The 15827-nt window shown below is 41.8% G+C and overlaps 1 protein-coding gene across 3 annotated transcripts in view; it reads left to right on the forward strand.

The window, feature by feature from the left end:
• LOC124025745 (beta-1-syntrophin-like) overlaps nt 1–6380 on the forward strand; it is a 56579-nt gene extending 50199 nt beyond the window's left edge. For 2 of the 3 annotated variants that reach the window (XM_046339080.1, XM_046339082.1), the window contains exons 6-7: nt 1880–2094; nt 5678–6380. In XM_046339080.1, coding sequence (XP_046195036.1) covers nt 1880–2094; nt 5678–5770 — 308 coding nt within the window. In that variant the 3' untranslated portion in view covers nt 5771–6380. The remainder of the gene's footprint in view (nt 1–1879; nt 2095–5677) is intronic. The other variant, XM_046339081.1, reaches the window with a different exon arrangement.
• The last annotated feature ends 9447 nt before the right edge of the window (nt 6381–15827 follow it).

Consider the following 15827-nt stretch of genomic DNA (forward strand, 5'->3'; position numbering starts at 1 on the left):
GTGTGTACAAGGGCCAGGAGTTACCCCATTCTATTGTCCTGTTCCAGGCTGTGTGTTCAAGGGCCAGGAGTTACCCCATTCTATTGTCCTGTTCCAGGCTGTGTGTACAAGGGCCAGGAGTTACCCCATTCTATTGTCCTGTTCCAGGCTGTGTGTTCAAGGGCCAGGAGTTACCCCATTCTATTGTCCTGTTCCAGGCTGTGTGTACAAGGGCCAGGAGTTACCCCATTCTATTGTCCTGTTCCAGGCTGTGTGTACAAGGGCCAGGAGTTACCCCATTCTATTGTCTTGTTCCAGGCTGTGTTCAAGGGCCAGGAGTTACCCCATTCTATTGTCCTGTTCCAGGCTGTGTGTACAAGGGCCAGGAGTTACCCCATTCTATTGTTCTGTTCCAGGCTGTGTGTACAAGGGCCAGGAGTTACCCCATTCTATTGTTCTGTTCCAGGCTGTGTGTTCAAGGGCCAGGAGTTACCCCATTCTATTGTCTTGTTCCAGGCTGTGTGTTCAAGGGCCAGGAGTTACCCCATTATATTGTCCTGTTCCAGGCTGTGTGTTCAAGGGCCAGGAGTTACCCATTCTATTGTCCTGTTCCAGGCTGTGTGTTCAAGGGCCAGGAGTTACCCCATTCTATTGTCCTGTTCCAGGCTGTGTGTTCAAGGGCCAGGAGTTACCCCATTCTATTGTCCTGTTCCAGGCTGTGTGTTCAAGGGCCAGGAGTTACCCCATTCTATTGTCCTGTTCCAGGCTGTGTGTTCAAGGGCCAGGAGTTACCCCATTCTATTGTCCTGTTCCAGGCTGTGTGTACAAGGGCCAGGAGTTACCCATTCTATTGTCCTGTTCCAGGCTGTGTGTTCAAGGGCCAGGAGTTACCCCATTCTATTGTCCTGTTCCAGGCTGTGTGTTCAAGGGCCAGGAGTTACCCATTCTATTGTTCTGTTCCAGGCTGTGTTCAAGGGCCAGGAGTTACCCCATTCTATTGTCCTGTTCCAGGCTGTGTTCAAGGGCCAGGAGTTACCCATTCTATTGTTCTGTTCCAGGCTGTGTTCAAGGGCCAGGAGTTACCCCATTCTATTGTCCTGTTCCAGGCTGTGTGTTCAAGGGCCAGGAGTTACCCATTCTATTGTCCTGTTCCAGGCTGTGTTCAAGGGCCAGGAGTTACCCCATTCTATTGTCCTGTTCCAGGCTGTGTTCAAGGGCCAGGAGTTACCCCATTCTATTGTCCTGTTCCAGGCTGTGTGTTCAAGGGCCAGGAGTTACCCCATTCTATTGTCCTGTTCCAGGCTGTGTGTTCAAGGGCCAGGAGTTACCCCATTCTATTGTCCTGTTCCAGGCTGTGTGTTCAAGGGCCAGGAGTTACTCCATTTATTGTCCTGTTCCAGGCTGTGTGTTCAAGGGCCAGGAGTTACCCCATTCTATTGTCTTGTTCCAGGCTGTGTGTACAAGGGCCAGGAGTTACCCCATTCTATTGTCCTGTTCCAGGCTGTGTGTTCAAGGGCCAGGAGTTACCCCATTCTATTGTCCTGTTCCAGGCTGTGTGTTCAAGGGCCAGGAGTTACCCCATTCTATTGTCCTGTTCCAGGCTGTGTGTACAAGGGCCAGGAGTTACCCCATTATATTGTCCTGTTCCAGGCTGTGTGTTCAAGGGCCAGGAGTTACCCCATTCTGTTGTCCTGTTCCAGGCTGTGTGTTCAAGGGCCAGGAGTTACCCCATTCTATTGTCCTGTTCCAGGCTGTGTGTTCAAGGGCCAGGAGTTACCCCATTCTATTGTCCTGTTCCAGGCTGTGTGTTCAAGGGCCAGGAGTTACCCCATTCTGTTGTCCTGTTCCAGGCTGTGTGTTCAAGGGCCAGGAGTTACCCCATTCTATTGTCCTGTTCCAGGCTGTGTGTTCAAGGGCCAGGAGTGCAGGCTGGTAATCCACTACGAGCAGGGCTTCTCTGTCCTGGCTGAGCAGAAGGGGGAGGACCAGGTGGACCAGGGGAACCAGAAACAAGCCAAACCTCTCCTCTGCTACCCCTTCGAACGCCTCAAGATGTCCTCCGACGACGGGGTCAGGATGCTCTTCCTGGATTTCAGTGGAAAAGAGGGTGAAATTGTAAGTGTGTTTAAAAAAAAAACAAGAAGCAAGGCATCCTCCTCTTGATATTCCACATTACAGTAGATCCACCATGTGACCTTTCCCCTACATTAACCTGGTTATCATTCACCTATCGGGACCATTGTTTCTACTAGGGACAGGATCACTCTAAACAACCGTCTCTGTTAGTTGATGACTTTACATGAGACCGTATTTCATGGAGGATAAAAACACCCAGTTGACTCATATTTCATTGCAGTTTCTCTTTTGCTCGACTTCGACCCGGTTAAATGAACACAAACAAGTAAAGATGGAAACGTTTCCACAGAATCCCCTATACGTTAAACAGGAAATGAGTCATACATGGGCATACTGAAACACTGTCCTGCAAGTCCCTCTGCTGTTTATGAAAATAACTCTGTTTAGATGTGTTCTACTCTCAGAACACTACACCTGGAATAGAAAATAACTAATGGAACTCACCATTAGATCTCATGGAACTGTAATATAATGGAACTCACCATTAGAACTCATGGAACTGTAATATAATAGAACTCACAATTAGAACTCATGGAACTGTAATATAATAGAACTCACCATTAGAACTCATGGAACTGTAATATAATAGAACTCACCATTAGAACTCATGGAACTGTAATATAATAGAACTCACCATTAGAACTCATGGAACTGTAATATAATAGAACTCACCATTAGAACTCATGGAACTGTAATATAATAGAACTCACCATTAGATCTCATGGAACTGTAATATAATAGAACTCACCATTAGATCTCATGGAACTGTAATATAATAGAGCTCACCATTAGATCTCATGGAACTGTAATATAATAGAACTAATGGAACTCACCATTAGAACTCATGGAACTGTAATATAATAGAACTCACCATTAGATCTCATGGAACTGTAATATAATAGAACTAATGGAACCCACCATTAGATCTCATGGAACTGTAATATAATGGAACCCACCATTAGATCTCATGGAACTGCAATATAATAGAACTCACCATTAGAACTCATGGAACTGTAATATAATGGAACCCACCATTAGATCTCATGGAACTGTAATATAATAGAACTCACCATTAGATCTCATGGAACTGTAATATAATAGAACTAATGGAACTCACCATTAGATCTCATGGAACTGTAATATAATGGAACTAATAGAACTCACCATTAGATCTCATGGAACTGTAATATAATAGAGCTCACCATTAGATCTCATGGAACTGTAATATAATAGAACTCACCATTAGAACTCATGGAACTGTAATATAATAGAACTCACCATTAGATCTCATGGAACTGTAATATAATAGAACTCACCATTAGAACTCATGGAACTGTAATATAATAGAACTCACCATTAGATCTCATGGAACTGTAATATAATAGAGCTCACCATTAGATCTCATGGAACTGTAATATAATAGAACTCACCATTAGAACTCATGGAACTGTAATATAATAGAACTCACCATTAGATCTCATGGAACTGTAATATAATAGAACTCACCATTAGAACTCATGGAACTGTAATATAATAGAACTCACCATTAGATCTCATGGAACTGTAATATAATAGAACTAATGGAACTCACCATTAGAACTCATGGAACTGTAATATAATAGAACTCACCATTAGAACTCATGGAACTGTAATATAATAGAACTCACCATTAGAACTCATGGAACTGTAATATAATAGAACTCACCATTAGAACTCATGGAACTGTAATATAATGGAACTCACCATTAGATCTCATGGAACTGTAATATAATAGAACTCACCATTAGATCTCATGGAACTGTAATATAATAGAACTCACCATTAGAACTCATGGAACTGCAATACAATAGAACTCACCATTAGATGTCATGGAACTGTAATATAATATAACTAATGGAACTCACAATTAGAAGTCATGGAACTGTAATATAATAGAACTAATGGAACTCACCATTAGATCTCATGGAACTGTAATATAATAGAACTCACCATTAGATCTCATGGAACTGTAATATAATAGAAGTAATGGAACTCACCATTAGATCTCATGGAACTGTAATATAATGGAACTCACCATTAGATCTCATGGAACTGTAATATAATAGAACTCACCATTAGAACTCATGGAACTGTAATATAATAGAACTCACCATTAGATCTCATGGAACTGTAATATAATAGAACTCACCATTAGAACTCATGGAACTGTAATATAATGGAACTCACCATTATATCTCATGGAACTGTAATATAATAGAACTCACCATTAGATCTCATGGAACTTTAATATAATATAACTAATGGAACTCACCATTAGATCTCATGGAACTGTAATATAATAGAACTCACCATTAGATCTCATGGAACTTTAATATAATATAACTAATGGAACTCACCATTAGATCTCATGGAACTGTAATATAATGGAACTCACCATTAGAACTCATGGAACTGTAATATAATAGAACTCACCATTAGAACTCATGGAACTGTAATATAATAGAACTCACCATTAGAACTCATGGAACTGTAATATAATAGAACTCACCATTAGAACTCATGGAACTGTAATATAATGGAACTCACCATTAGATCTCATGGAACTGTAATATAATAGAACTCACCATTAGATCTCATGGAACTGTAATATAATAGAACTCACCATTAGATCTCATGGAACTGTAATATAATAGAACTCACCATTAGATCTCATGGAACTGTAATATAATAGAACTCACCATTAGATCTCATGGAACTGTAATATAATAGAACTAATGGAACTCACCATTAGAACTCATGGAACTGTAATATAATAGAACTCACCATTAGATCTCATGGAACTGTAATATAATGGAACTCACCATTAGATCTCATGGAACTGTAATATAATAGAACTAATGGAACTCACCATTAAATCTCATGGAACTGTAATATAATAGAACTCACCATTAGAAGTCATGGAACTGTAATATAATAGAACTCACCATTAGATCTCATGGAACTGTAATATAATAGAACTAATGGAACTCACCATTAGATCTCATGGAACTGTAATATAATAGAACTAATGGAACTCACCATTAGATTTCATGGAACTGTAATATAATAGAACTAATGGAACTCACCATTAGATCTCATGGAACTGTAATATAATAGAACTAATGGAACTCACCATTAGATTTCATGGAACTGTAATATAATAGAACTAATGGAACTCACCATTAGATCTCATGGAACTGTAATATAATAGAACTAATGGAACTCACCATTAGATCTCATGGAACTGTAATATAATAGAACTAATGGAACTCACCATTAGATCTCATGGAACTGTAATATAATAGAACTAATGGAACTCACCATTAGATCTCATGGAACTGTAATATAATGGAACTCACCATTAGATCTCATGGAACTGTAATACAATAGAACTCACCATTAGATCTCATGGAACTGTAATATAATAGAACTCACCATTAGAACTCATGAAACTGTAATATAATAGAACTCACCATTAGAACTAGAATGTAACATCTAACATTCTCTCCTGTTCTATGTTCAGCAGCTGGACCTCCACTCGTGCCCAAAGCCTATCGTCTTCATCCTCCACTCATTCCTCTCGGCAAAGATCGCCAGACTCGGCCTGGTAGCATAAAGGTTCTGTTTACCACCAACGGACCACAAGGACTGAACTGTTCCAGACTTCTAGAGTGGAGAGTCCCGGAGTTCCACAGTGGAGTGTACAGAACAGAGGACAAGGCTGATAACTGAACTACGAGAACAAGGACTGTGATGTGCAGTGAACTAGACACAGGATCTACCCTGATTCAAAGTCCACACAAACAGCTAAAAATGAATGGATCATGTTTCAAAAAACTTGAATGAGTTGTTTTGTGTATTTATAGAAACACATGCATTACCGATGACATCATAGTGAGAGATTAGTTACAACAGAAGAAATTGTTTTGTTCAAATCGTCGTTAAGCTGTACAAGAACAATAATCTATTGTTTTGGTACTAAAAACCTACTGGAAGTATGATCTATCTAGCATCCATCCATCCTATGCTAATTGTTTATTCGTCAATCTCTGTCTGCAAATTATTCAGCGATTACTGTTAAACTTAAATGAAAAAGTTACGGTGAAAAAGATTGTGAAGGCTGCTTGAAAATTGGAATTGTCCTACGCCTTTGGCAGCTATTATAATTCAAGGCTTAGTTTTATTTGAACTCTGTTAATGATGCACATAAATGACATATAAGACTATTATTATTATTATTATATTATATGACATATAAGACTTATTATTATTATTATATTATATGACATATAAGACTTATTATTATTATTATTATTATATTATATGACATATAAGACTTATTATTATTATTATTATTATTATATTATATGACATATAAGACTTATTATTATTATTATTATTATTATATTATATATATATATAAGACTTATTATTATATTATATTATATTATTATTATTATTATTATTATTATATTATATTATATGACATATAAGACTATTATTATTATTATTATTATTATTATATTATATGACATATAAGACTTATTATTATTATTATTATATTATATGACATATAAGACTTATTATTATTATTATTATTATTATTATATTATATTATATGACATATAAGACTATTATTATTATTATATTATATTATATGACATATTTCTGGATGGTGTTTGCATTTCAGGCTGTTCTTGTGGTCTAACTGGTGTTCACTGTATTTCCTCAACAAGAACCAATTTTTATTTTTATTTAATTTTACCTTTATTTTACTAGGCAAGTCAGTTAAGAACAAATTCTTATTTTCAATGACGGCCTAGGAACAGTGGGTTAACTGACTGTTCATGTCATGAGACGACCGGCAGGAGGAGAGTTACCCGACTTAGTCTGCGCGCAGTCCGAACAAGCAGCCACGAAACGGCGCGTGTCACGCTCCTGAGTCGGCCACCAAAAGCGCTGGCGAATAGACGCAAGAGTGCCTCGAACACCGGGATGACCAGCTAACTTGGCAGAGTGAGCCCACTGAAGAACAGCCAGACGAGTGGAAACAGGAACGAAAAGGAGGTTACTAGGACAAGCGCGCGGCGACGCAGTGTGCGTGAGTGCTTGCTTAACCTGTCTTTCAATTCCCCAGACTGTTAACCCGACAACACGCCCATAAGGAAGAATCCCCTCGGGATCAGTAGAAGCCACAGAAGAACTAAACAGACGGGATAAGGCATCAGGCTTGGTGTTCTTGCTACCCGGACGGTAAGAAATCACAAACTCGAAACGAGCGAAAAACAACGCCCAACGAGCTTGACGGGCATTAAGTCGTTTGGCAGAACGGATGTACTCAAGGTTCTTATGGTCTGTCCAAACGACAAAAGGAACGGTCGCCCCCTCCAACCACTGTCGCCATTCGCCTAGGGCTAAGCGGATGGCGAGCAGTTCACGGTTACCCACATCATAGTTGCGCTCAGATGGCGACAGGCGATGAGAAAAATAAGCGCAAGGATGAACCTTATCGTCAGACTGGAAGCGCTGGGATAGAATGGCTCCCACGCCTACCTCTGAAGCGTCAACCTCGACAATGAATTGTCTAGTGACGTCAGGAGTAACGAGGATAGGAGCGGACGTAAAACGTTCTTTTAGAAGATCAAAAGCTCCCTGGGCGGAACCGGACCACTTAAAACACGTCTTGACAGAAGTAAGAGCTGTGAGAGGAGCAGCAACTTGACCGAAATTACGAATGAAACGCCGATAGAAATTAGCGAAACCTAAAAAGCGCTGCAACTCGACACGTGACCTTGGAACGGGCCAATCACTGACAGCTTGGACCTTAGCGGAATCCATCTGAATGCCTTCAGCGGAAATAACGGAACCGAGAAAAGTAACGGAGGAGACATGAAAAGAGCACTTCTCAGCCTTTACGTAGAGACAATTCTCTAAAAGGCGCTGTAGAACACGTCGAACGTGCTGAACATGAATCTCGAGTGACGGAGAAAAAATCAGGATATCGTCAAGATAGACAAAAACAAAGATGTTCAGCATGTCTCTCAGAACATCATTAACTAATGCCTGAAAAACGGCTGGCGCATTGGCGAGACCGAACGGCAGAACCCGGTACTCAAAATGCCCTAACGGAGTGTTAAACGCCGTTTTCCACTCGTCCCCCTCTCTGATGCGCACGAGATGGTAAGCGTTACGAAGGTCCAACTTAGTAAAGCACCTGGCTCCCTGCAGAATCTCGAAGGCTGATGACATAAGGGGAAGCGGATAACGATTCTTAACCGTTATGTCATTCAGCCCCTCGATAATCCACGCAGGGGCGCAGAGTACCGTCCTTCTTCTTAACAAAAAAAGAACCCCGCCCCGGCCGGAGAAGAAGAAGGCACTATGGTACCGGCGTCAAGAGACACAGACAAATAATCCTCGAGAGCCTTACGTTCGGGAGCCGACAGAGAGTATAGTCTACCTCGAGGAGGAGTGGTCCCCGGAAGGAGATCAATACTACAATCATACGACCGGTGAGGAGGAAGGGAGGAAGGGAGTATGATATTCCTCCGGCACTCCTGTCAAATCGCCAGGTTCCTCCTGAGAAGTAGGGACAGAAGAAACGGGAGGGATGGCAGACATTAAACACTTCACATGACAAGAAACGTTCCAGGATAGGATAGAATTACTAGACCAATTAATAGAAGGATTATGACATACTAGCCAGGGATGACCCAAAACAACAGGTGTAAACGGTGAACGGAAAATCAAAAAAGAAATAGTCTCACTGTGGTTACCAGATACTGTGAGAGTTAAAGGTAGTGTCTCAAATTTGATACTGGGAAGATGACTACCATCTAAGGCAAACATGGGCGTAGGCTTGTCTAACGGTCTGAAAGGAATGTTATGTTTCCGAACCCATGCTTCGTCCATGAAACAACCCTCAGCCCCAGAGTCAATCAAGGCACTGCATGTAGCACCCGAACCGGTCCAGCGTAGATGGACCGACATAGTAGTACAAGATCTAGATGAAGAGACCTGAGTAGTAGCGCTCACCAGTAGCCCTCCGCTTACTGATGGGCTCTGGCCTCTTACTGGACATGAATTAACAAAATGTCCAGCAACTCCGCAATAGAGGCACAGGCGGTTGGTGATCCTCCGTTCCCTCTCCTTAGTCGAGATGCGAATCCCTCCCAGCTGCATGGGCTCAGTCTCAAAGCCAGAGGAGGGAGATGGTTGCGATGCGGAGCAGGGAAACACCGTTGATGCGAGCTCTCTTCCACGAGCCCGGTGACGAAGATCTACCCGTCGTTCTATGCGGATGGCGAGAGCAATCAAAGAGTCCACATCTGAAGGAACCTCCCGGGAGAGAATCTCATCCTTAACCACTGCGTGGAGTCCCTCCAGAAAACGAGCGAGCAGCGCCGGCTCGTTCCACTCACTAGAGGCAGCAAGAGTGCGAAACTCAATAGAATAATCCGTTATGGACCGTTCACCTTGGCATAAGGAAGCCAGGGCCCTAGAAGCCTCCCTACCAAAAACTGAACGGTCAAAAACCCGAATCATCTCCTCTTTAAAGTTCTGGAACTTGTTAGAGCAATCAGCCCTTGCCTCCCAGATAGCTGTGCCCCATTCTCGAGCCCGGCCAGTAAGGAGTGAAATGACGTAAGCAACCCGAGCTCTCTCTCTAGAGTATGTGTTGGGTTGGAGAGAGAACACAATCTCACACTGCGTGAGAAAGGAGCGGCACTCAGTGGGCTGCCCGGAGTAGCAAGGTGGGTTATTAACCCTAGGTTCTGGAGGCTCGGCAGGCCAGGAAGTAACAGGTGGCACGAGACGTAGACTCTGGAACTGTCCAGAGAGGTCGGAAACCTGAGCGGCCAGGTTCTCCACGGCATGGCGAGCAGCAGACAATTCCTGCTCGTGTCTGCCGAGCATGGCTCCTTGGATCTTGACGGCAGTGTAACGAGCGTCTGAAGTCGCTGGGTCCATTCCTTGGTCGGTTCCTTCTGTCATGCAGGTGAAAGAGGACCCAAAAGCGACTTAACAGAAACAGAGTTTATTTAAGTCCAAACAGGGAATAACAGAAATCCTCTAGTCTGTAGAGGGGAATAACTGGAGAAGCGGCCACAGACTGCAGGTCGCTTCGGGTAGGCGCAGGCCGTAGTAGACAGAGACACCTGCTCACACGCAGCATCTGATGAAGGCAAAAAACACGACAGGACAGGGCGATACACAATCACAGCAAAAACACGACAGGACAGGGCGAAACGCAATCACAGCATGGTGAATACTAAACAAGGAACCGATGGGACAGGAACGGAACACAAAGGAATAAATAGGGACTCTAATCAGGGGAAAGGATCGGGAACAGGTGTGGGAAGACTAAATGATGATTAGGGGAATAGGAACAGCTGGGAGCAGGAACGGAACGATAGAGAGAAGAGAGAGCGAGAGAGTGAGAGGGGGAAGGGGAGAGAGAGGGATAGAAAGAGGGAAAGAACCCAATAAGACCAGCAGAGGGAAACGAACAGAATGGGGAGCACAGGGACAAGACATGATAATAAATGACAAACATGACAGTTCAGGGGCAGAACGACAGATTTTGAACCTTGTCAGCTCGGGGATTTGAACTTGCAACCTTTCGGTTACTAGTCCAATGCTCTAACCACTAGGCTACCCTGCCGCCCCAACGTCCCACTAGGCTACCCTGCCGCCCCAACGTCCCACAAAACATGCACTCTGAAATGTGTTCAAGTCTCTGTCCAAACAATGTCTTGACTTGTGGAGGAATGGGGTGCATCGAATGAATGCAATATGACAATTCAAATGTCTAAACACTTCAACTTGGGATGGACCAATCCATACAATAGAATAGAGGAGACTAAAATAGAAGACTATAATAGAGTAGAATAGACAAGAATAGACTAGAACATAATAGGCTAAAATATAATAGACTAGAATATAATAGACTAGAACATAATAGACGAAAATATAATATAAGACTAGAATATAATAGAGTAGAGTCTACTAAAATATAATAGAGTAGAATAGACAAGAATAGAGTAGACTAGAACATAATAGAATAAAATAGAATAGACTAAAATATCATAGAGTAGAATAGACTAAAATATAATAGAGTAGAATAGACTAAAATAGAATAGACTAGAATATAATAAAGTAGAATAGACAAATAGAATATACGAAAATAAAATAGACTATAATATAATAGAGTAGAATACTAAAATATAATAGAGTAGAATAGACTATAATAGAATATACTAAAATATAATAGAGTAGAATAGAAGACTATATTATAATGACTATAATATAATAGACTAGAAGACTATAATATAATATGACTATAATAGAGTAGAATAGACTAGAAGACTATAATATAATAGAGTAGAATAGACTAGAAAACTATAATATGACTATAATAGACTAGAATAGACTAGATGACTATATTATAATATGACTATAATATAATAGACTAGAAGCCTAATATAATATGACTATAATATGATAGAGTAGAATAGACTAGAAGACTATATTATAATATTACTTTAATATAATAGAGTAGAATAAGACTATAATATAATATGACTATAATATAATAGAGTATAATAGAATAGACTAGAATAGAAGACTATAATATAAGAGAATAGAATAGCTCAGCAGAGAATTCACCAAAGAAGCACAACACACCTCCTGATTGGGGTTTACATGCCACTGAGTAAGGAGCAGGCATCCAAGCCACTCACACACAACCTGTTGTTCAGCGTCAGAGCTGTTCAGAGCCACTGTCCACAGCTTGAGGCCATCATTCAGCCCATCCAATCAAACACAAAGGGCATTGATAGACTTTCTGAATGTCAATTTATACAAATCAGAGAACCGCTGGAGACGTCCCAAATCAAATCAGCAATTAGTGTGGCGTTTGTCGTGTCCTGAGGTCTCCGTGTCCTAGCAGCCTGCCCATTTCTAGGAGTACGGTGAGTGTGTGTGTAAGCAAGTGTGTGTGTGTGTGTGGGGGGATGATTCTTCAGGGCACGTTTGGGGATTTTAGGTCCCCACAAGGATAGTAAAACATGGAAAATTGTCCCCCCATGAGGACATTTCCCACATCCGCATGAGGACAAAGGCTATTCTAAATTTAGGGGGTAGGTTTAGAATTAGGGTTAGGTTTATAATTAGTCTTAGGTTTAGAATTAGGGTTAGGTTTAGAATGAGGCTTAGAATTAGGCTTTGGTTTAGAATTAGGCTTAGGTTTAGAATTAGATTTAGAATTAGGCTTAGAATTATGGTTAGGTTTAGAATTAGGCTTAGGTTTAGAATTATGGTTAGGTTTAGAATTAAGGTTAGATTTAGAATTAGGGGGAAGTAGGATTTTGAATGGAAATCAATTGTAGGTCCCCACGAGGATAGAAGAACAAAATGGGTGTGTACATTTTTTTCTACCTTATCAGGACCACACTGTCCTGACAAGTCACCACAATGTCCTGATAAGATAGGAAAACAAGGAACAATTTAGAAAAGTCAGGACTTGTTTTATGTCCTGAATTTGTTAAAATGCTGTTAAGTTTAAGGGTTAAGGTTAGGACAAGCTCACTCTCCTTGCTTGTTTTATTACATGAGTCCAAATCACTGATCTGATTTCACCTCCACTAATTAATGTAATAACTCCAACTCTCCTCTATCATGACTGAGGGTGGTTGGTCCTGATTCTGTTAAGTGTGATTTAACAGAAGGAGCAGATTTTGAATATCACTAATGAGGACAGACCTCGACCTAACTCAGTAATTCTGTACTAATATTTACTTATATAGTTTTTTTGCCTTAAGTCATTGAGAACGGGTTCTCTTTTACAATAAGGACCTAACCAAGCTAAATATTGAAGATGCTATATTTATAACATTAAAAATAGAATGCTTGGTAGTTATCCCAAAATAGTTGTTTAAGTCCAACCCTTACCATAGTCTAATTGGGTGGCCTGTGGTGGGATGAATCATGAGACCAAACACAGTGGGGTGTGTGGAGCACCTATAGGGGAGCATTGTTAGCCTGGATGCCTGTCTGTTGTTTGGCAGTAGAGCAGGAACAGACTGGCACCCAGGCCAGAGGAGAAAACAAAGCCCCCTCAGAATGTATCAGGTCCCAAGGTTGCTAACCAGAGAGGCTCGACCCCCAGATCATTCCCATCATCCCTTTCATGCTCTTGGCCAGGGGAGAGAGGAGCGTCTCGACCCCCAGTTCATTCCCATCACCCCTTTCATGCTCTTGGCCAGGGGAGAGAGGAGCGTCTCGACCCCCAGTTCATTCCCATCACCCCTTTCATGCTCTTGGCCAGGGGAGAGGACTTAGGGGGGTATAGAGTACTGAGGATGGTATATAGTAGAGAGGACTAAGGGTGGGTGTTATAGAGTAGTGAGGATTAAGGGTGGTATAGAGTAGTGAGGACTATAAGGGGTATAGGGTAGTGAGGACTATAAGGGGTATAGAGTAGTGAGGACTAAGGGGGGTATAGAGTAGTGAGGACTGAGGGGGTATAGAGTAGTGAGGACTGAGGGGGTATAGAGTAGTGATGACTATAAGGGGTATAGGGTAGTGAGGACTATAAGGGGTATAGAGTAGTGAGGACTAAGGGGGTATAGAATAGTGAGGACTGAGGGGGTATAGAATAGTGAGGACTGAGGGGGTGGTATAGAGTAGTGAGGACTAAGTGGGGTGGTATAGAGTAGTGAGGACTGAGGGGGTATAGAGTAGTGAGGACTGAGGGAGGGTATAGAGTAGTGAGGACTGAGGGGGTATAGAGTAGTGAGGACTGAGGGGGGTATAGAGTAGTGAGGACTGAGGGGGGTATAGAGTAGTGAGGACTGAGGGGGTATAGAGTAGTGAGGACTGAGGGGGTATAGAGTAGTGAGGACTGAGGGGGTATAGAGTAGTGAGGACTGAGGGGGGTATAGAGTAGTGAGGACTGAGGGGGGTATAGAGTAGTGAGGACTGAGGGGGTATAGAATAGTGAGGACTGAGGGGGTATAGAGTAGTGAGGACTGAGGGGGTATAGAGTAGTGAGGACTGAGGGGGTATAGAGTAGTGAGGACTGAGGGGGTATAGAGTAGTGAGGACTGAGGGGGTATAGAATAGTGAGGACTGAGGGGGTAAAGAGTAGTGAGGACTGAGGGGGTGTAGAGTAGTGAGGACTGAGGGGGTATAGAATAGTGAGGACTGAGGGGGTATAGAGTAGTGAGGACTGAGGGGGTATAGAATAGTGAGGACTGAGGGTGGTATAGAGTAGTGAGGACTGAGGGGGTATAGAGTAGTGAGGACTGAGGGGGTATAGAATAGTGAGGACTGAGGGGGTATAGAGTAGTGAGGACTGAGGGGGTATAGAATAGTGAGGACTGAGGGGGTAAAGAGTAGTGAAGACTGAGGGGGTATAGAGTAGTGAGGACTGAGGGGGTATAGAATAGTGAGGACTGAGGGGGTATAGAGTAGTGAGGACTGAGGGGGTATAGAATAGTGAGGACTGAGGGGGTATAGAGTAGTGAGGACTGAGGGGGGTATAGAGTAGTGAGGACTGAGGGGGGTAAAGAGTAGTGAGGACTGAGGGGGGTATAGAGTAGTGAGGACTGAGGGGGGTATAGAGTAGTGAGGACTGACGGGGGTATAGAGAAAGCATTGTTTTGTTCATATGTGTGAGAGAAAGTGACATTGTCTGTTGGCTTTGCATTTGTTCCTACTGTGAACCGAGATAAACTAATGTTACGTCACTAGAAACTGACAGTGTTGTACTGCACAGAACAGTCGTAGTAGTACACACAAAGATCACAAAACACATTTTATTATATTTCATCAAATTGATGGCTCAACTAAAAGAAATAGTGATATCTACAATTCTACCAATTTACAACAAACAGAGACATACACACATGTTAAATAAACCATGTAAACACATCTAAAAGACAAACCTCCCAGTTTGTGGAATTTCCTATTAAAACAACATAAGAGAGAACTCATTAAAACAAACAATGGAATTACAATGAATGGCTGCCTGGCAACTGACAGTCACTGAGGTTCTTAAGACACAAACAAACAATGTAATTACAATGAATGGTTGCCTGGCAACTGATAGTCACTGAGGTTCTTAAGACACAAACAAACAATGTAATTACAATGAATGGTTGCCTGGCAACTGACAGTCACTGAGGTTCTTAAGACACAAACAAACAATGTAATTACAATGAATGGTTGCCTGGCAACTGACAGTCACTGAGGTTCTTAAGACACAAACAAACAATGTAATTACAATGAATGGTTGCCTGGCAACTGACAGTCACTGAGGTTCTTAAGACACAAACAAACAATGTAATTACAATGAATGGTTGCCTGGCAACTGATAGTCACTGAGGTTCTTAAAACACAAACAAACAATGGAATTACAATGAATGGTTGCCTGGCAACTGATAGTCACCGAGGTTCTTAAGACACAAACAAACAATGGAATTACAATGAATGGTTGCCTGGCAACTGACAGTCACTGAGGTTCTTAAGACACAAACAAACCTGCTAATCACACGTTCACACCCTGACAGACTGTACTGATGTCTCCTGTGGTGAAACTACATTCCACTGATGTTTGCGGTTTGCCGTGACTATAAAACCAGTCTAAAACCACTAGTGATCGTTCCTCG

Source organism: Oncorhynchus gorbuscha, unplaced genomic scaffold (genome assembly GCF_021184085.1).
Source record: "Oncorhynchus gorbuscha isolate QuinsamMale2020 ecotype Even-year unplaced genomic scaffold, OgorEven_v1.0 Un_scaffold_2404, whole genome shotgun sequence".
Classification (NCBI taxonomy): domain Eukaryota; kingdom Metazoa; phylum Chordata; class Actinopteri; order Salmoniformes; family Salmonidae; genus Oncorhynchus; species Oncorhynchus gorbuscha.